This window comes from Ceratotherium simum, chromosome X, assembly GCF_057802395.1.
Source record: "Ceratotherium simum simum isolate JZ-2026a chromosome X, ASM5780239v1, whole genome shotgun sequence".
NCBI lineage: Eukaryota > Metazoa > Chordata > Mammalia > Perissodactyla > Rhinocerotidae > Ceratotherium > Ceratotherium simum.
In genome coordinates this window covers 129,545,954-129,568,646 of record NC_141940.1, presented here as the reverse complement: position 1 = coordinate 129,568,646, position 22,693 = coordinate 129,545,954, and the positions used below count along the sequence as shown (strand labels likewise).

General features: G+C 53.4%; 1 protein-coding gene across 2 annotated transcripts in view; it reads right to left on the bottom strand.

The window, feature by feature from the left end:
• Positions 1-22,693, bottom strand: part of LOC147912045 (serine/threonine-protein phosphatase 2A regulatory subunit B'' subunit beta) — a 66,572-nt gene that overhangs the window by 24,329 nt on the left and 19,550 nt on the right. For both annotated transcript variants that reach the window (XM_087426764.1, XM_087426763.1), the window contains exon 2: positions 8,583-8,768. In XM_087426764.1, the coding sequence (XP_087282890.1) occupies positions 8,583-8,768 (186 nt within the window). The remainder of the gene's footprint in view (positions 1-8,582; positions 8,769-22,693) is intronic.

The window sequence follows — 22,693 nt, the reverse complement described above, 5'->3', positions numbered from 1 at the left end:
CCTCGTCCCCTCCACCATGTGAGGACACGGAGAAGATGCCGTCTATGAACCAGGAAGACTTCTCTCCAGAAGCCGGCACGGCAGCACCCAGATCTCAGGCTTCCAGACTCCACAACTGTGAGCAATACATGTTTGTTGTTTATGAGCCCCCAGTCTGTGGGATTTTGTCACAGCAGCCTGCACTAAGACAAATGGCTACATTAAAGAGTGACCACACCAAGTGTGGTGAGGACATGGAGCCACTGGAACCCTCACACACGGCCGGAGGGAACAGAAATGGTGCAGCCACCACGGAAATCAGCTGGGCAGCTCCCCAATAAGTTAAACTGAGAATCACCATACAACCCAGCAATTCCACTCCTCAGTATGTGTACACACACACACACACACAAACAACCCCTGAAAACAAATGAACACAGGGACTCATAGAAATAATCGTATTCAAATGTCCACAGCAGCACTACTCACAGCAGCCAAGAGGTGGAAACAACCCAAACATCCATCTGTGGATGAGTGGATAGGCAGAATGTGGTCCATCCGTATAATGGAATGTTATTTGGTCATAAAAATGGAATGACACACTGACACGGCTACAACATGGATGATCCTTCAAAACACAATGCTCAGTGAGAGCCAGACACAAGAGGCCACACAGTGTGTGATTCATTCATAGGAAACGTCCAGAACAGGCAAATCCACAGACAGAAATTGGATGAATGGTTGTCAGTGACTGGGGAGGAGGATGGGGAGTGACTGCTAAAGAGCCCAGGGTTTCCTTCCGGAGTGAGAGAATATTCTGGAACCAGATACTGGTAATGGTTGTGCAACGCTGTATATGTAACAAAGGCCTCTGAACTGTCCATTTTAAACGGTTAAAATGCTGATGGAATTTTATGTGAATTTTACCACACTAAAAACAAAAAAACGTACCTATGGTATGATTCAGTTTATGTAAAATTCTAGAAAACTTCATTTAGAGAGAGAAAACGTAGACCAGTGGGAGGCTGGGGCTGGGGGCGGGACGGATGAGAAATGAGCAGAATTTAGGGGATGCTGGAAATGCTCATCACCCTGATGGTGTTGATGGTTTCATGGGGATACACTAAAGCTCACAAAATGTACACAGCAACCACGTGCTGTTTATGGTACATCCATTATACCTCGGGAAAGCCACCAAAAATGGAAAAAAGATACACGGATGAAAAACAAACACATAAAACGGTGTTTGACATCATCACGAGGGAAATAAAAATAAAGGCACAGTAAGTGACCTCTCCACACGCGCTGGGACGGCTACAATCAAGACGTGTCAACACCAAGTGTGGGCAAGATGACAGAAGCAGCGGCATCTCACACACGGCTGGCTGAGGCGCACAGCGATGGCCTCTGTGGAGAACACCGCCGCAGCTTCTCATAGAGTTAAAGTCAGTCACCAGATGAGCCAGCACCACCTGAGGTACTTGTCGCCTCAGAGGAGTGCACACGTGCACACAAGTCTCACGTGCAAACATACACAGCAGCTTTCTTCACAGAGACAACAGCAGAAACAACCAGACGCTCGCCCACCAGTAAAAGGATAAACCACGGCACATGAACACGGAATGCTGGTCAGCGGCAGGAAGGAGCGGGCTCCCGACGTGACCAACGGTGTGGAGCAACAGCACGGTAATCACGCTACCTGAAAGAAGCCAGAAACTGAAGACAACGCGCTGCGTGATCCCATTCCCGTGAAATTCCAGAAAAGGCAAACCATGGCGCCAGAGCAGACCCATGGCTGACCTGGGCCGTGGGCAGAGGGGAGGGGCTGACTAGGAGAGGAGGCGCAAGGGGAATTCGGGGTGATCACCGTGCTCCCGACCTCGACTGTGGCGCTGGATACACAGGGGCACACACCTACCAAAACATATCAAATTGTGTACTGACACTGGGGAGCCTACTGTACGTAAATTACACACCAACAAAGCTGACACCAAGAATTAACTCTCCAATTCAAGAAGCCAATAAAGAACAGAAAACAGTACAAAAAAGTAATAAAGATGAGAGCACAAATTCATGAGATAAAATAAACTTAGAGAAGTAATCCATGAAGCCACCAGATGCTTATCTGAAAAATGTAATGTAATTAACCTCGAGTACCACTAACCAAGAAAGGAAGCAGAAATTAACAACCCTACAAAGATAACGGCCATACGTGCAGATTTGGGAGATGTAAAAAATCATACAAGATGACAAGGAAACGCTTTAGAGTAGTCAACTTATAAGGCATGCAAAAGTTGTTTTAGATAAAATATTAATGATCAAAATTGATACCAGAAATTAAAATCCTAAATAAAGCAATAACGTTTAAAGGAAATTAATCGTCAAAGACAAAAACATTCTGTAGAAGACAGCATGCCCAGTGAGGGGCTGGTTTTGGTGTAGGTTAGGAAATGGATAATCCTGTCTCTCTCAACGGTTTCAGAGAAAACAATGAGGATGAAAATGAGGAAAGACGCAGAATAACTCACGTAGTTAACCTTGAGTCACCAACTGCACGAGAACAATTGGATGAACAGGGACCATATACACGTTGCACTTAACCGTGCTTAAAATTTCACAAATAAAATATTAGCAAGTCAAGAGAAACGCACACCAGATGTCCCCTGAGAGACCATCTCCCGCCTACAGGACGGGCCAAACCCAGAAGCCTGACAGCACATCCTGGGGGAGACCAGTCAGGAGTCACTCACTCACACGCTGACAGTGACAACTCGAGACGGCACAACCCTCGTGGAGGGAATTTGATGATGCCTAACAAAACCGCATATGCATTCACTGTGTGACCTAGTGACCTTGCTTACAGAAGTCGGTCCCAAAGACACACAGACAAAGTGTGAAATGACGCACACACAAGGCTGTTTACTGCAGCGCTTCTGCAACAAGCCAACAGCTCCTCCGTGGGGGAGAGGTGAATTTAAACTATGGCTTATCCACGCAGTGGAGTGCCACGCAGCTATAAAAAGGAGAGAGATTCACTATACACAGTCCTCACTGTGCACCAAGTTCAGTCACCGCAGCTCAGTGAAATCACACCAGGGCCCCAGAGCACGGTTCTAACTTCAGTTACGTTGCCATAGGAAGTGTGATTAATGGTATAAAGTACAGATGTCGATGCCAGCTCTTCAGTCCACGAATCATGAAAAGAAAGCATGACAGACACATGTCACTTCTTTCCAAGTCTGTTGGGGACCTGTCACTGTATGTCTTGTTCAGTCCATGCACAGACTGCAGAGTGTGTGGCTGTGTTGCCCCTGTCTCCCAGCAGGAGACAGAGACCATAAGTAATAATTTAACTTTCCAAGCACTCCCCTGGCAGGATAATGCTCAGGTCACCCGGTTCTCTTGGGAGCTTCAGTGAAAATGCGAAAGTCTGCTTTTCACCACCAAACCCCATTTCTTCATGCAGCCAATGGGCTAAGGAGCTATTCCAGCTTTTAAAGCCTTCCATCTTAGACGGACGTGCAGACAGGTTACTGACTCCGCAAGCAGACATCGGGAGGTCCTGCTGGCTGAGTTCTGGAAGAAGTATGACACGGAGCACGCAGGATTTGAGTGGAACGTAAACGGACTGAAGGAGAAACAGCTGAGCGGAGATGCTGCTGCTGTTGCAGAGCGAGAGGCTGTGAGGAGGAGCCAGAGGGACTTAGTGAGAGCACATCATGGACACCAGTGAGGTTGTGACGGAAAGACGTCCCAGGGGAAGTGAAGCCAGGAAGACCTTCATGGTAAAGGAGCTCTCAGAGACATGCCACAACACGGACAGGCAGAGGGTCAAATGCTGGAAGCAGACCATGTTCAGAAAGCAGTGTGACAACTCGGCAAGGCCCTGGGAAGATGCTCACTCTGTACCCTAAGATATGTGACAAGGAGACAAGCTCTTCAAAATACTTCTAAGTTTTTCACAAAGAAATAAAACACTTTGATTCTCAATGTTTCTAATGTTTTAAATTACAGTGTACTAAATATTAGTTGTACTATTTTTTTCTATTTCCCTATACATTTATAACTAAAACAGAGTTTTTAACATTCTGACAAAAATTTTTTAAAGCTTATGAAATACTCATAATTTTTCTCACCGAATAAGATTGTTCTGCATGGTTTCAGCTCACATGGTCGTTTTTATGGTTCCAAAGTACCATGCAAAGGGAGGACCACCCAGGCTGATATGAAGTGATCTCCACAAAATAATGTTTAGTGAAAAAACACCCAAGCGTACAACTGTATGCTACCTTTCATCTAAGAAAGGGAAGACATTAAATATGCATGTACATACACATAAGTGTATTTGTATGTACTCATATTAAAAAATAAAACAACAATAAAGGGTAAACCAAAGCTATGAAAACTACTACTTATGGGGGAGGAAGGGACCAGAGCTGAATAGACAGGGGCAGACTCTGGGCTCATCTGAATATATCTGCTTTGTGACTTTTGACCTTGCAACCATGTATATTTTTACATACTTACAAAACAAAATTTAGAAAATACTTTAAAAAGGCAATCTCTAAGCAAAGAGAAGGGAACACTTCCCAACGTATCCTCTACGACCAGTGTTACCCTAACACCAAAACCAGACAAAGGAATCATAACGAAACAACCAGCCAGTATCTCTTATGAATAGAAATACAAAAATCATCAACAAAACAGTAGCAAACGAAATCCAGCAACATAAAAAGAGGACTATACACCATGACCAAGTGGGATTCGTTCCAGGAATGCAAGGTTGGTTTAACATTGGAAAAATCAGCTCGTGTAATGTCAATAGAATAAAAACCCCAAACCACACAATCATCGCATCAAACAAGTCCAAAAAAATCATCCAACAAATTCAACACCCTTTACTCAAAAAACTAGGAAAGGAATGTCCTCAACCAGATAAAGGGTTTCTATGAAAACCCACAGCTCACATCATGCTTACTGGTGACAGACCAGATGCTTTCCCCACAAGATCAGGAACAACACAAGAATCTCCACTCTCCACATCTATCCAGCACTGCACTGGAGGCTCTAACCAGAGCAATTCAGCAGCACGAAGAAACAAAAGACATCCACACTGGAAGGAAAAACTGAAACTGTTTCTACGTGCAGGTGACGTGACCACATACGTACAAAATCCTAATGAATACACTAAAAAATGTTAGAACTAATAAATGAGTTCAGAAGGACAGCAGGATACAAGATCGATACACAAGAATCAATTTTATTTTTATACATTTGCAATAAACAACCTGAAAACAAAATTCAGAAAACAATTCCATTTATAATAGCTTCAAAAAAAACAAAATACTTTAGAAAATATTTAACGAAAGTGCAAAACTTACATTTGAAAACTACAAAACATTTTTATTTTTTTGCTGAGGAAGATTCGCCCTGAGCTAACATCTGTTGCCAATCTTCCTTTTATGGTGAGGAAGATTTGCCCTGAGCTAACATCTGTGCCCATCTTCCTCTATTTGGTACGTGGGTCGCTGCCACAGCATGGACAGCAAGGAGTGGTGTAAGTCCATGCCCAGGAACAGAACCTGGGCCGCCAACGCGGAGTGTGCCAAACTTAACCATTAGGCTATGGGGCCAGCCCCTAAAACATTTTTTAAAGATATTAAAGATCTAGGTATATGAAAAGACATCCCATGTACATGATCAGAAGACTTAATATTAAGATGGCAATACTCCCCAAACTGATCTGTAGATTTAACGCAGTCCCTATCAGAATACCAGCCAGCATCTCTGGAGAAACTAACAAGCTGATCCCAATTCATATGGAATTGTAAGGGACCACAAAGTGCCAAGACAACCTCGAAAAAGAACCAAGTCGGAGGACTCACATGTGCCCCTCTCAAAACTTACTACAGAGCAGCAGTCATCAAGACAGCGTGGTGCTGGCATAAAGACAAACATGTGGAATCAGAATCCAGCAGTAAACCCTCACACGTATGGTCAATTATTTTCAAAAAAGGTGCCACGACCACTCGACACGGGAAAACAGTCTCTTCACCATTGGTACCAGGACAACTGGATTTCCACACGCAAAAAAATGAAGTTGGACCCTACGTCACTATACACAAACATTAACTCAAAATGGAGCAAAGACCTAGACACAAGAGCCAAACTATCAACTCTTAGAAAAACAAGTAAATCTTCATGGCCTTGGATTTGGTCATCATTTCTCGGATGCGACACCAAACGCACAGGCAACAAATGAAAAAATAGATAAAATGAACTTTATCAAAATCAAAAACTTTTTTGCATCAATGGACAGTATCAAAAAAGTGAAAAAACAACCCAGAAAATGGTAGAAGATATCTGCACACCATGTATCAGAGAAGGGACTTGAATCTAGAATATCTAAAGAACCCTTACAGTTCAACAAAATGACAACCCAACTAAAAAATGGGCAAAGGATCTGAACAGACATTTCTCCAAAGACACACAAATGCCCAAACGAGCAGATGAAAAATGCTCAACATCGTAGTCACCAGGGAAAGCACCTCAAAACCACAAGGAGACACCACCTGAGGCACGCTGGGACACGACTTCTACAATCCAAAAGACCACAAGTGTCGGCGAGGCCGTGAGAAATCGGAACCGTCACACTGCTGGCGGGAATGTAAAACGGGGCAGCTGCTTTGGGAAACAGTTTGTGGTTCCGCAAAAAGTTAAACATAGCGTCACCATCTGCCCGAGCAACGCCACTCCTGCGTGCCCGTATCCAGGAGAAATGCACACATGTGCACACAAAACCTGTACATGCACGTGCACAGCAGCACCATTCACAACAGCCCAAAGGTAGGCCACCCAATGTCCATCCCAACCCAATGTCCACCTGTGGATGAACGGATAAATACACAGGATGGAATCCTGAGAGGACGCAGCAGTGACACACGCTAAAACGCAGGTGAACCCTGAAAACACAGGATACCTCGCTTCATCGTGCTTTACTTGATCGTGTTTTTTACAAGACCTTCCCCCAGCAAAAAGATTTTCACTTGCTGAAGGCTCAGGTGGTGGTTAGCAGTTTTTAGCAATAAAGTATGTTTTAATTAAGGTGTGTACATTGTGTTTTTAGACACAATGTTATTGCACACGTAACAGGCTACAGTACAGTGTCAACATAACTTCTACATGCACTGGGGAAACCAAACAATTCGTGACGCACTTTATTGCGATATTCGCTTTATTGCGGTGGTCTGGAACTAGACCCACAACGTCTCCCAGGTCTGCCTGTATGTTGAGTGAGAGAAGGCAGACCCAAAAAGCCAAGTGGTGTGATTCCACGTATATGAAATGTCCAGGATACGCGCATCTATAGAGACAGAAAATAGATCAATAGTTTCCTAAGGATGGGGAAGGGAGACTGGGGGAGGACAGCTAAAGTGGACGGGGTTTCTTTTTGGGGTGACAAAAATATCCTACAATCCACTGTAGTGGGGCTGCACAACTCTGTGAACACACTAAGCTGTATTGAGCTGTACACCTCAAATGGGTGGTATGTGAATTATGTCAATAAAGCTGTCCCACAAAGAAAAAAAGGCAACCCTAAAGGTTGAAAGCGAAAGGCAGCACGTGAGGTTATTCAGCATGTGGACCAGGAGAACCTTTTCATAATGCACATATGGACAGAGGATTAGCATCCAGAACATGAAGAGAAACTCCACAGGACGGAGGAGACGGGAGGGGAGGGGAGGGGAGGCAAAGAGAAAGACCAAGCCCCCCGTGGCACAGGAGGCAAAGAAGAGGCATAGCGGTGCCCTGACAAGACGTGAAGGCTGAATTCAGGGCACACCCTGAGGCAGGCCGACCCACGGGGGATCGGGACACACCAACTCCAACACCCAGGGGTGCCCGTGCACAGCTACCGGGGACACACCAAGGGCCGGGAGGGCCGGGCCTGGGGGCCCCCTCACACGCTGCGGGCCCGCACGTTGGTGCAACACCGTGGAGGCAATCTGGCGCTGTCTAACCAAGGGGAGGGTGAGAATGTCCTCTGTCCCGGCAATCCCACCCGTAGGGCGAGGCGCCAGAGAAACCGGCACGAACACAGGCCCCAGAAACACAGAGATCCGTCGGGGGGAACGCATAAGGAAACCGTGGTAAATTCCCACAACACGACAGTGTACAGAAAGTGAAATGACTGTGCTACGCCTACACGCGCCAGCACGGACAGTCTTGAAACATACCACTGAAATGCAAAACCAAATTGCCACATGATGCACCCAGGATGGCAGCATTGAGGGTAAGTTTAAAATCACACGACGTGTTGCCACACATGAGTCCATGTGCACAGGGAGAGACACGGGGTCGGGAAGGGGTGGAAGAAGGCCTGCGATGAACCTCGGGGGATGGGTTTCCTGAAAGACGCAAACGTTAACAGTCGCTAAATCTCGGAGGGCGATGCACAGACGCGTCTGCGTTCTTCAACGTTCAGGACAGAATTAGTACAAACTCCCCACGTGTGTCTCAGGTTTAAGAACCGAAGCAGGAACCGGATGAGCAAACCTGCGCACGTGGTCGCACCTCAGAGGCTCACACGCGGGGGCACCCACCTTGGCCACTCTGCCCATGTCCTCCATCGTGGCTCTCTCGTGCGGGAAGCGGGCGAAGGTCCTCTCGATCTCGGTGATGACGGCATCTACGTTCACCGTCTGCTGCGGACGGCCTCTGGGGAAGTAGAACGCGGGAATGCTGTGGCTGGTGGCCGGCGGCAGGGGCTGCTCCTTCTTCGTCTGAACCTGAGCAAGGAAACAGGCGACACCTCAGTTAGAACTCGGGAACATGAAACATCTTCTTTGCACTAACGTAACGGACGGATGTGGAACACCTCCAGAAGTGAGCACACCGAGCCCATCTAACCCGAATTTGGACAGAACTCCAGACAATCCCAGCGGGCCAACTCCAGTCACGAGGACGCCCACACACGGGAGGGCACAACCTGCGAGTGAGCGTCACAGGACCTCTGATCTGCACTGCTGAGCCTCCTCCAACCCTGCCTCAGCGTGACCCGAGGGGACAGGACAGCTGACTGCCCAGGCTGCCCGAGAGGCCGGCGTGGGTCCTCGTAGGGAACCTGCCCCGTGGTCCTCCGGGAGGTCAGGGTCAGCCCAGCTGGGCTGTCGACAGGCAGTCGCTCAGGGCCAGGACAGGGGGTGTCCTCTCGCTTGGAGCCTGCACCTGTAATCACTTGTTCTCACAGGTGTACGTCCTGGAGAAGGAGATGCATGTCCACCCTCCAACCTGGGATGGCCGTCCCAGAAAGAATCTCGGCCCTGCAGTCTTATCCTCGCCAGAAAGTGCAACAGCAGACGAGCCCTCCCAAAACCAAGCCGACACCTTTAGCAGCATCTAACTTCAAGAAGTTCAACCTCCTGATGCCCCTTCCAGGACAAAGCTGTGTCAGGACGGCCCCCTCGGTGAGGCAGTGAGCTGACCTGCTGTCAGGCTATAGTTACAGGTCAGAAGAGTGTACCTTGTGTACAGAATAGGGTTGCGTTTTAAAACCCCCCGAAGTAGAAATAATTGTTCAGTGGAACCATTTAAGAAACGCCTGCAGAAAGCCGGCCATGAACCGGGCACCAGGCCGGGTCTGGGGGTTCCCAGAGGGTGAGAGGCACCAAGACGCCTTTGTGGCCAGGCTCAATGAATCTCAGTGTCCCCGTCACTGTAGGGCACTGTCTCCCAGCAGGACTCCACGGTGTGTCTCTATGCTGACCCAGGAGAGGCTTCTCGGGGCCAGAAGCAGCTGGCCTAAGCCCAGGCTCATCGATGGCCACCGAGAACCAGGCGTCCAGTCCCTCTCAACGGGCAGTGACGGGGAAGCACAGTCCAGCCTGCAGACGCATCTCCAGTCCACACTCTGCTTTGTATGGTTGGGGCTACACACTGATGCAGCAGGAACAACACAGCCTCCGAGCGGGGAAGGACCGGAGCGAGAGGTGAACACTCGACTCCTGAGGCCACTGGGGACTGACAGGGGCTGGGGGTCAGCAGACTCCAGAGAAGCGGTGTGAGGGGCACCCAACTCAGCAAGGTCTGGGGAACTCAGAGCACATGGGGCACTACGGGACCACACGGAACCCACAGAGCCTGACACACACACTGCAAGACACACACACTAAAGAACACGACAGGCAGAGGAAAACGCCTAGCGCCTAGACGCAGTGCGATTCACAGCCTGAGGGACGGTACCGCACAGCAGGCCCCGCAGAGCTGACTGAGGGGGTCTCGTCTATGCGCCACAGGGCACTCACACATCTCAGCCACCCTTCCCCCTCGCTGAGTCGCTGAGCACGGCGCATGCACCCCTGCCTCACACCCACAGGGACCAGGAGCTGGACCCAGCAGGACACCGATAATACCACCAAGTTACCACCGGGATATGACACAGTCTATTGGGCTCTACCCCTCCCAGTGTTTCTGAAACCTGTGAGGTGGACTACATTTCTCATCCTGCAGTGGGGGACCACTTCCCGACCCCGTCACAGCCTCTGGGACCAGCCTGTGTTCTCACAGGCCACAAGCAGGGACGGCCCCACACCCCTCTCGGTGGCGTCTCGGGACGGCCCCGCGCCCCCCTCGGTCGCGTCTCAGGACGGCACCGCGCCCCCCTCGGTCGCGTCTCGGGACTGTCCTGTGTCCTCCTCCGTTACATCTCTGGACTGTCCTGTGTCTCCTGACTGTTTTTCTGAGGTACCAGGAGGAGGAGACACTTGGTCAATGCTTGCTGTCCCAACACCACTGCAGTGACCCGCCGATGGTGGCCACATATCCAGAGGAGGTGAATGCCGCCACGAGTCAGCTGTGCTGGGCAGGCAAGGCGGAGAGCCTGGAGACACAGGGCACCAAGCCAGGTGATCACAATGGATCAAATAAAATAGTCAGGGCCTCCACGTAGGGTCACCTCAGTCGTGAGAGGTGAGAGGCGAGGTGCAGAAGGCACGGTGATTGGAAGGGAGCGGCTGCAGAGGGCGGACCCTGAGGTCCAGGCACCAGTCGCGGCAGGCTGCGGTGAGTGAGGTGGATTTGGAGTGGACGGCAGGAAGGAGGACGACGTTGTGGGCTGAGCCCCAGACCAGAGGAGAGGCTGTACGAGGACCTGGGGCCCACCCCTCATCCAGACTCGGCCTGTGTAGGCACCCAAGGACACAGGTTGACCCCCCTCCCAGCCCTAGGATGTCCTGTTCCACGGGGATTTGGTTACAGCATCAGAATTGCTAAGTCCTGATGTGACAGCCCCACAAACCAGCACTGTGCCAAAATGACACCCATGATGGCCACGGAACAGCCCCGAGGGGAAGCCAGACGCCGAGAGCTACCTCTTTAGGAAGGAGAGGACTCAACTCAGCAGACCTGCTGGGGATGCCCAGGATCTGCTCTGAGGAAAGTAACTTTTCCCCCAATTTCTGAAACAACTACCAAGAGCATGTTTTTAATTCCTCTGTGGCGCTTGATCAACTTTTCCCAGTGTTTTTCTTTTTCTCTTTTTTTTTTTTGCTGAGGAAGATCGTCCCTGAGCTAACATCTGTGCCACTCTTCCTCCTTTCTGTATGCGGGTCGCTGCCACAGCACGGCCGCAGAGGAGTAGCGTAGGTCCACACCCAGGAACTGAACCCACAAGCCCGGGCCACTACAGCAGAGTGTGCTGGACCTAACCACTAGGCCACGGGGCCGGCCCTCTTCCTCTCTTTCTGGCGAGGCAGAAGGACTTGCGAGCTCAGTGCCCTGGGCTGTCGGTTGTGGCAGCTGATCTTTCACATTCGTGGAAAGACGGTGCTGGTGTTTACTGGGCCCCGACCGCATCCTCCCAGGCGCGACCTCCCTCAACTGCAGTGTCCAGGACAATCTGTGACAGAGGCGCCACCACCGCCCCCTCCGAGGTGGGGAAACTGAGGCACGGGGGCAGGACGCACTCCAGGCACATGCGGGGTGGCCGCACGGTGGTGTGGCTGGTCCTGGGCTGGTCCGAGAGCAGCTCTTAACCACTTGCCTCCTCCCCTGCTCACGGCAGGACTACCACGGACACCCGTCTTGCTCGGTAACAGGAACTTCTGTTCTCTGCTGTTCAGACTAGGAGACCGTCCACACCAGCCCCCCCAGGGAAGGAAGAGAAGAGGCAGGACGTCACAGCTACTCCTCCACACAAAGTGGAGCTCCATTTCCTCAGGACGAGCTTTCTCACCCGTGTCACCGGCTCCCACCAGACCTGTCTCACGGTTAACATTCAGGCTGGTCCTGGAAACCTCGGACTTTGAGAAAATGGACATAATGTGACAAGGAATTTAAATGAAACGAAACACCCCTTTGCCAGAGCGAATGTTTCTGCCTCTCCTAGCACACGTTGATGCCACCCCGGGGCTGGTCCGAGCGTCCCTATGGGTGCCTTGCGGTCCCTCCCCCACCTGGATGACCACAGGCAAACTACGACTGCAACAGTGTGAGGCTGACGCCACCACGGGAAGCCCAGAAAGCAGGGGCGGGCTCTCCGGGGGACGTCCTGGACGCACCGTGTCGGGGCCCCTGTGTCACTCACGCCCGCTATCCGTCACCCTCCCCTTCCGTGGAGATGTATGGACATTTCCTGCTCAGTGACTGCTTTGGAAACGCACTCTACACTCACGAATTCTACATTCACCTGCACACACCACGCCCGGCTAGCAGACCTCTCCATAAATCCGCCCGGATCTACCCGATGAGACACAGTCTGTGAAGTGTACGGTGAAAGGCCGAGCCCCGGGGCAGGGGCCTGGGCTGCAGCCCACTCTGCCTTGGGAAGTGACGAGTGGTCTTGTGCCTTGGTGACCTTGCAGTGAACAGGCCACTAGCACGGGCAGGGGGAGGGGAGGGAGGCCTGGCAAGGCCCCTCTGTGGAGCACCGGCACGAGCGAGCGCGTGGCTGCCGTCCTGGCGCGCTAGGACATACTCGCCAGCACCTCCTGAGAGGGGCTTCAGGCGGCCTGGTGTCCCCGGGGCTGGCGCCTGCACAGATCACAGTCCTAAAGGGGAGCTGTCCTGACAACAGGGTGGGTGCCTGCTGTGCGTTATCTAAAGAGGAGTGAGGGCAAGAAGCCTTACAAACGCCCCGATCTGAACCGGAGCGCAGGGATGCCGGCCCCGCACGTCCTCAGCCCCGTGTGAGTGTGGAGCTCGGCCACGTGCGTCCCGGCGGGAGCTCTGGGGGTGACCTTCCTGCCAGCATCCACGCGAGTGCCTCTCCTCTCCGGGCCCCGTCGGCAGAGTGTGCTGTCAGACTGGGAGACTACGGTCTGGGGGCGGACAAAGACATCTAACGGTCCTCTCACTCTGCCCCTACCTGACTGTGACTGAGGTGGAGCATCTTCTCATGTGCGTAAACACAGTAATACTTTCTTTCCTGTGACTTCTCTGCCCAGAAGCTTTGCCGTTATTTCTGGTCTTTTTCTGACCAATTTCTGGGACAGCACGTATATTAGGCTTTCAGAGTTTAGTCCTCTGTCCCCAGTCACCATGTCTTTTTATTTGGTTTGTGATGTTTGTTACCATGTGGGAGTTTTTTTAAATTCTCGTGTCACCCTTACTCTCTCGTCTGTCTGAAAGACGGTCCACACCAATGCTGGGAGCTACGGATAAGCTAAATCTGGTCATGTGCTCCTTGCTCGCAAACGTAGGACGACGGGCACCGCCGGGGACAGGGTCTGAACTCCGTTCATAGCTGATCGGCCCTGCCACGGCTCTGCGGGGCTGGGAGAGGCCTCGGAGATGAAGAGAGGCCCGCGGAACAGACAGAGACACAGAGGGAGGGCCGGCTCCAAGGAGGACGCCAGGCTCTAGTCTCACAGGTCCGGCCACATTTCAGGAGGAGGGAAGCTGACGGTGACAGCCCAGACCAAGGGCACACGAAGCCCAATGTCCCGTCTGGGCACAGCGAGCATCTCAGAGAAGGAGACCCAGACACGTGGAGGAGAAGGGGACGTGAAGACCTGAGAGGCCACGACGCCCTCATGAGGCCTTCACCACGTCATGTCTCACCACTGTCAACACTACAGCGAGGACCCCTAGACAGCAAGGAACAGGGCTCAGAGGGCAGGGTCCAAAAGAAAGAACTGAAATCCGTTCGCCAGACACCTGAGAAAGCCACTGAAAGGGAGGGAGGGACGGAGGCAGGCAGGCCTGCAGTTCAGCTGGAGGCAAAGGTGTAACTGCCCGACCACGGGGCCACGGGGGCCACAGCCAACCACATCCCTGTCCACTCTGAACAGAGCTGATCATAGAAAGTGCTAGAAGCCATGCGTAAGGAGCTACCAGCAAGCTCACCAAATCTTCTGTGAATGGAGACCATCTTTTGTCTTCTCACAGTCCAAAGACTCAGAAGGCAACTACAGGAAGCAGTATCTGAACAGCACAGAACGTAACTACATCCTTGACAGTTTACCATTTGCTTCCAGAGCAGACGGGGTAGAGATTCCTGTGACACGTCACAGCACTGGCTGCTCGTCACCTGTCCCTCTTCAACTATCCTCCGCTGTCGGCTTGTCTGGTGGAGACGTCTCCACCAGGGAGTAGGAACAAGAAGGGAATGGAGCCCAACATCCCAACGGGCCTCCCTGACGACGCTGACAGGGAGGGGCCCCCTTAGTCGCGAGGCGAACACAGAGACGCACGACGCCCCTGCCTGCGTCCCCAGGCCCCAGAGCTGCCGCGGCAGGGGCCTCTCACTGCACCTGCTGGTCCGTCTCTTCCTGGGGTGGACGTGCTGCTCACCACTCTCCACAAAACCCTCACCTCGCGCGGCTGGCCAGGTCTTTCCCACCCATGAGCAGAGCAGAGCTCATGTCTTCCACTTATCCGGGCCCTGAGGTCTCACCTCGAAAGTGCACACGTGGCTTCATGAGACACATCCTTCTGACAGCCTCGTGGGGACAGACAAAGCTGGACACAAACAAGCTTTCTGCCTCCAGGAGCGTGAACCGCGGTGGAGGAATGATGCACATATAAGCAGCACACCAGAGAGATGCCCGCCTGTGATCAGAGCCAAAGGGACTGTGGGAATTTGGCAGAGGGAGGGACGGGGGAGGGTGGAAAGGAGGCGGCTACAAACTTAGGGGCAAAGACACAACCACGGGAGGTTTTCCGAGCTCTAAACAATGCTCAGCGAGCACCCCCTTGGCCACACGGGCTGCCGCCCACAGGAAGGCTTCCCTTGATGGGTGCCACACGTCCTGCCCACTAAGACAATGGTGTGGGAGAAGGGTCCCCTGGGTCAGGGAGAATGAGAACCACTGCGCCACAGCTCCCTGGGAGAGGGCAGGGGTGAGGGGGCTCCAGTGGGTGCCCGTCACTGCCCACCTCAGGGCCACTGCACCCACAGTCCCCAGACATGCCACAGGCCCCGCCTCCTCTCATCTAAGAACATGATCAGATCTCACATGCCAGAAGCTCGTCATTGACAGGCAACACAACACCCCCCAACCTGAGCCCACCCCCACCCTGCTGCCCCTTAACAGGAACTGTCACCCCAGGTCAGAAGGTCATCCTCTCACACATCACACCCCCCCCCCCACCCAGCTGCCCCTTCACAGGAATTGTCACCCCAGGTCACAAGGTTGTCCTTGACAGGCCACACATCCCCACCCCCACCCTGCTGCCCCTTGACAGGAATGGTCACCCCAGGTCACAAGGTCATCCTTGACAGACCACACAACACCACTCCTGCCAGAACCCACTACACCGCCATCTGTCGCCTCCCCCACCCATCCCCACCTTCCCCCTACTGCCCCTTCACAGGCCTCGTCACCCGTGTCAAGCTCAGTAGGCTTTTCTGTCGTCCCAACTGGAAGGAACAGCACCCCCCACTCCAGTGCCTGGCACAGAGCAGGCCCCTAACAATATGCAATGACGGATTGCACATCCCACAGAGCTTCACCTGAAAGGAAATCACCTTTCCCTTGGTTTAGAAAGCTGCTACCTCAGAGGACTCTGGCAATGTGACACTGCACTTCCCTCTGTCCACAATGAGTCTTTCCTACCCTGGAACCTTCCATGTCTCTCATGCTCGTGGGGACCCGAGAGTTGAGCCTCTCACCGCCAACTCGCCCCCTTAGGAAAGACGTCATGCTGGACGACACCGTTCTGGTGTTCGGTTTACAGGATCTATTCAGGGAAAGGCAAATTCTAACGTGTGCTCTCTCTGTGGCCACGTCATGACCCAGGTACCCAGACCAATCCCTCTTCAAAGAAACTAGAAATGTCTGAGAGAACACTACAAACATCTTGCAGAGTGCATCCATGGACGGGCAAGAGACTAAGGAATTCTCAGGCCACAATAGCCAGGAAGTGGGAGCCCAGCGAGGCGGGGGCAGCCTGAGCACGTTTTGCCATCAGGGGCGTGGGCCAAAGAGGTGACGTGACTATCACTTCACATACTTGCAGAGCTCGGGGGACATGAGGCACAATCCAGCGTCCTCGGAGGAGGCTGCCCCCTAAGGGGCATCCCAGAGGGCTGCACCTTCAGGGAGAAGGATGAACTAGAGATAAATTCCCACCCACCCCAGACCCCAGAAATGAAAGGAAAGTTGTCGGCCCCCAACCTGATGCTGTGTCAAGGAGCCGGCGGTGGGGGGACAACCTCCTGAGAACTCACAGCCCAGCAGACTCGCACTCAAGTTTGCAAACCAAATTTACACCATCTGGACGGTGCCAAATCCTCGAGCCAAAAACGGCAAGTTGCCCCAGACTGGCAGTGCCTGGAAGCACCAAGAGCTTCTCAGGGGAAAGCCACCCTCATCTCAGACTCAAAGAACTCCCCAAGTTCCAAGCAAAATGAGCAGTTCCTGGTCAAAACTCACCAAACACACATGGAAATAAGGCACCAGGAGGGAGAGCCGGCAGAAAGGAGAGGACTGAACCCAGGAAGGCTCTGGACTCCGGCATCATCACAATGTACAGCCACTATGCTTCATACAGCTCAAGAAATAAAAGAGGCTTGAAGACACAAGAGCGAGGAGATTCAAGACAGACCCAAATAAAACTTCTAGAAGAACAGAAAACACACTTGGCGACTGGGCTAAAGAGCAGATCAGCGCAGCTCAGGAGAGATTCGTGAACCGCGAGAGAGAAGAGAAGCAAGTGTTCAGAACGCAGCCCGCGGAGCTGGAGACACGTCCAAAGACCTGAGGACCCAATGGACCCCGAGCCAGAATCCTAAAAGACCGCACTGGACAGCTGACGACGAGAGAGGAGAACACCAGAGACAGTGGCAGATCTTCAAAAGCCGCCACAAGAAAACGAAACGAAACAAAAAGCGGATCGTCTTCAAAGGAGCGAACAGTGAGCCCTGCAGTCAGCTTCTCGACAGAAACAACAGACACCAGAGCTGGAGGAGAACAGTGCCAACCCACACTCCGCCTCCTGTGAGGGTGTCTGTGATGAGACTAACACAGAGACAATTTCAGACCAGAAGGAAACAAAAAGCAGAAGTGAGTTTGCCATCAGCAGACACTCGTTCAAGGAAACGCTGAGGATTGTCCGTCTGGTAGAAGCAATGTGCTCGCGACAGGAGGTCTGAACTGTGAGGAAGTGGTGTCTGTGGGGGTAAATCTCAACACGCTGACCACAGAAATCAGTAATGAGAACGGCATTTTATTTCTCTCTACAAACCCTCTCAAGGCAACAATAGAGTAAAATGAAACGGGTCAGGGAACTGAGGTGTCTGAGGGTTTTGAGCTGGAGGCTGAAGATATTAACTTTGCACCTAGAAAAATTAAGTAATTGACATGTCTAGGATAAGCAGTCACCTAGTAGCAAGGGTATACTCCCAACTAGAAGAGGAAAAGAGAAAAGGGAGGCAAGAAAGGAGAGAATAAAGAGAAACACAAAGTAAGATAGTGCCAATAAATCCAGACGGATTAAGAGTCACAATAAATGTAAATGGACTAAATGCTCCAGTTAAAAGTCAAAGATCAGATTGGAAAAAGAGCAAAATATCTATTTATAAGAGACACATATAAGACTTAAGGACGCAGAGTTGAAAATCTTTTTATAAGATGGAAAAGGAGAGACCAGGCCATATTGACGGCCATACAGTAGATGGAAGGTCTGGACACTACTAGAGAGACAGGGTGACCAGGTCATGCCGGAGGGCGATCCCGGGAAGCGACGACCACTCTGAGCTGGCCGGTGCCGTCCCTCGGAGCCCCTGCACAGACAAGGCACACGCTGCTGGGGAAACGCAGAGATCCAGCCCCCAGGGAGGCCGGGCCCAGCCGACGGAGCTGACCGGACAACGAGAAACAAAACAGCCCGGTGCGGACACGGAAGATTTACAAGTTTAATCTCCAGGACAGAAATAGCCCACGGCCCCAGCACAGCTGCAGAACACACATTCTTTTCCAACACGCAGGGCACACTCGGGTGCCGGCCACCTCCCGGGCCACAGAACAGGCCTCAGCAGATTCTGAAGGAACTGTGGGGAGCATGCCCTGACCTCCAGGAGATGAGGTGGACATCAAGGATGAACAAAAGTAGCAACAACATATACGTGTGTGTGTGTGTGTGTGTGTGTGTATGAGAGAGAGAGAGAGAGAGGGAGGGAGGGAGGGAGAGAAGAATTCTGAAGTAGGGCTCAGGCCTCTTAAATAATGACACCAGACAAGGGGGCATTTGGTCCCCAAAGCCTTGCACCTCAGATCCCACTCAACATGCCCCCGATGCGTGCCTCCTGCAGCGTGTCTCCCCCAGAGCGCTGATAAAGACGGCACCGGCCTCACAGAGAGCTATTTCTGTAGAGGGCACCGAGACACTCACTCCCTGACTCATCACAACTCCTGAGACTGCAGACATGCCCCTCGGCCTTCCAGAACACAGTGGCGGAAAACAGTCCACGTTCCACTAAAAACAAGCCTTGGTATAAAACAAATGCTGTCTCTTTTTGCATAGAAGTCGGTGCCCTGAGGGTGTAGGTAAATCCCACCAGAAATCAGTGGAGGCGTGTGTCTTTGGGGACACATCTGTAGCCTCAGACGGTCAGATCTCAGAGGGGTCAGAGGGCGTGTGCTGGGACGTTGGACGTGACCCTCCAACTCCAATCAGCCAGGATGGGCAGTAAAACCTGGGAGTCAGAGCACGGCAAGGGAACAAGAGCAGGCCAGGGAGAGGTACGCTGGGCTGGGGCAGCAAAGCGGATCAGCATCCTAGGTGGACCCAGTCTCAGACCAGATGCAGCAGCCAGGCCCGGGGACGATGCTCTGGGACGAGGCCCTGGGATGATGCTCTGGGACCAGGCCCTGGGACCGGGCTGCGGAGCTCGGCGGGGGGGGCACGTGGATTCCAGGCGAGCTCAGGCCCACAAAGACGCTGCCCCTAGATGGGAGCCCCCTGCAGGCCGTGAGCTTTCTTCTCCGCTCCCGTGGACCCCTCCATGCCAGCTGGCAGGAGGCTTGCCAAATAAATGTGCAAATGACATACTGCACGGACAGATGGTAGCCAAAGGTCAGAGTTTAAAACAGAGAAGCCAAAAATGAAGATGAGAAAGCCAGGCCGTACACAGGGGTTTGTGTAATTACAGGTCCTCTCTCCACCACAGGAGGGGCACTGGCTTAGAGGGGAGGCCTCCAGGGGTGTCTGGGTCCACAGGAGTGAACAGGGCTGGATTGCAAACGCTGAGACAGACAAGGGAGCCGGGCTGAGCAGGCGGGGCCGACGGGCTACAACAAGGCCAGGGCTCCCTGGCACTGCCAGAGACTTCAGGTCGGCTCTGCAGCCTCAGCTATAGGATGGGCTCCCACGGGAGCGTGCATGTGTCTGGGTCTGGAGTGGCCTGCGAGAAGAGCTTGCGTCCACAGCCTCACAGAAGTGGGGCCACTTCCGACTCCTGGGACCCCGGCAATGTGATGTCTGGGACAGGCAGAGCCCGGAGGCCAGGCTGTCCCCACAGGGAGGGGAAGTGAGCTCAAAGTGCAGGCTGTCACCTGGGGGATGGCCATGCTGGGGTCTGGAATGGCGCTCTGTGGGGTCTGCGCCCACCTGAAGGACCCTGCAGGGAGGCTGGACGGGCATGGACGGGACCACAGCGAGGTGACAGAGTGGAGGAGCGTGGGGAGCAGAGGCATCGGTCAAGCACGCCCTGAGCCTGTGTGTGGAGAGCGGGCAATTCCATTCCCCGGGGAACGAGACAGTCAGCACCCAGCTCGGGCTGGACAGCTGAGCAGCCGTCCTGGGCCATTCTGGCCCGGGACAAGGTCTAAGGGGCACTGCACTGGACCATCTAGGGCTCTCGGTGCTGCTCAACGTGCGGAGGCCCGAGAACCCCCAGGCGGGGCGGGGGCGCAGACGCGCACTACGGAGCGGGAGAGCTCCGGCTCTGGATAACACAACCACGCTCCAACCGTCCTCCGCTCCACTCCAGCGGGGACATCCCGAGCCGCAGTGTGCTGTCATGCCTGAAGCATCTCCCTCCATGCACCACCCTCTCCCTGCACACTCCGCTATCTCCCTCACCCCCACCCTCTCCCACAGCCCCCCACCATCTCCCTCACTCCCCACCATGTCCCACAGCCCCCCACCCTCTCCCACAGCCCACCATCTCCCTCACTCCCCACCATGTCCCACAGCCCCCACCCTCTCCCACAGCCCCCACCATCTCCCTCACTCCCCACCATCTCCCTCACTCCCCACCATGTCCCACAGCCCCCACCCTCTCCCACAGCCCCCACCATCTCCCTCACTCCCCACCATGTCCCACAGCCCCCATCCTCTCCCACAGCCCCCCACCATCTCCCTCACTCCCCACCATGTCCCACAGCCCCCTCTCCCACAGCCCTCCACCATCTCCCTCACTCCCCACCATGTCGCACAGCCCCCACCCTCTCCCACAGCCCCCACCATCTTCCTCACTCCCCACCATGTCCCACAGCCCCCACCCTCTCCCACAGCCCCCACCATCTCCCTCACTCCCCACCATGTCCCACAGCCCCCATCCTCTCCCCACAGCCCCCACCCTCTCCCTCACTCCCCACCACGTCCCACAGCCCCCCACCCTCTCCCACAGCCCCCCACCATCTCCCTCACTCCCCACCATGTCCCACAGCCCCCCACCCTCTCCCACAGCCCCTACTCTACTGAGGACATGTGCTGACCCACCCACGGCTATGTCCCGAAACCACTCTCACATCCTGAGGTAACAGAAGCCAGGCAGCTTCTCCTGCTTCCCCAGCACTCCCCCAACACAAAGACACTCCAGGGGCCGGCCCGGTGGTGCAGCGGTTAAGTGTGCGTGCTCTGCTTTGGCGGCCTGGGGCTCGCAGGTTCGGATCCCGTGCGCAGACCTACGCACCGCTCGTCAAGCCACGCTGTGGCGGTGTCCCACACACAAGGTGGAGGAGGACGGGCACCTCTGTCAGCTCAGGGCTGACCTTCCACAGCAAAAAAAGAGGAGGATTGGCACAGACGTTAGCTAATCTTCCTCACACACACACACACACAGAGGCTCTGATTCGCGCCCTGCACCTCGGGGAACACTCACATCACACAACAACAACATATGCTGTCACTGCTGAAAAACAACGTCGAAACACGTTTTCTGTAACATGAAACAACTTCCTGTCAAAGGAATTCACAGAGTTTGATTCCCAAAAAGCGATTTTAAGATAAACAGCCATCCTAAAACAAGGCAGACTTCCATGAACGGGCTCTGCCCGCAGCCGGGAGCCCTGGACATCAAGTCACAAGCATCCTGCTGGAAGCTGGAAAGACTTCCGAGTCTCGCAAACATCCCAGCCAACCATTCAGGGGAAACGTTAACTACCAGACACCCGCTCTCCTGTCGTCTAAAACAAGATCACTGGGCGGCTCATTCCACTCTCAAGGTCTCCAAGTTAACATGATTTTAAACACATTTTCCTTAAAAACAAGACTTACAGCCATCACCTAGCTGCAGACAAGATTTCAGAAGTTGGAAAACAGAAGTCAGAAAGGCTGTGTAAAAGTTCAGATGTGATCCTAGAAAAAATTCCAATTAAACTATCACCAGAAAGCAGGTCTTTTTTTTCCCCCAAACAGCCCGGTTTGATTCGATGTCATTTTTTTTTTTAGGCCACAACATGACATTAACTCCCGGCCCGAAGGGAAAATGCAAATGTTTAACCGCAAGATGCGTGGCGTTTGGGCGAGCAGCATGAGCAGAGGCCGTGCCCCCACGCCAAGGTCCTGTCCCCCGGCACCCCTGTCCTGTCCCCCGGCACCCCTGTCCTGTCCCCCGGCACCCCTGCCCCCACGCCCTGTGGTCCTGTCCCCCAGCACCCCTGCCCCCACGCCCTGCGGTCCTGTCCCCCAGCACCCCTGCCCCCACGCCCTGTGGTCCTGTCCCCCAGCACCCCTGCCCCCGTGCCCTGCGGTCCTGTCCCCCGACACCCCTGCCCTCAGGCCCCACAGTCCTGTCCCCCGGCACCCCTGTCCCCCGGCACCCCTGTCCTGTCCCCCAGCACCCCGCACCAGAGGGCGAGGCGAGGACGAGATACGGCCACGGAGAAAACTTCACGTTACAAGCTGATTCCGGGTGGTCACGGGAAGCCTCACGCTTCTAAATTACGTGGTCGCCTTACGCTAACTCATAAAACAACCCCAAGGTAGAGACATCAAGGCAGGTTTTACTCTCGGAACGTTATGAGCAGCGAGAGGAAGTTGAAAAGCC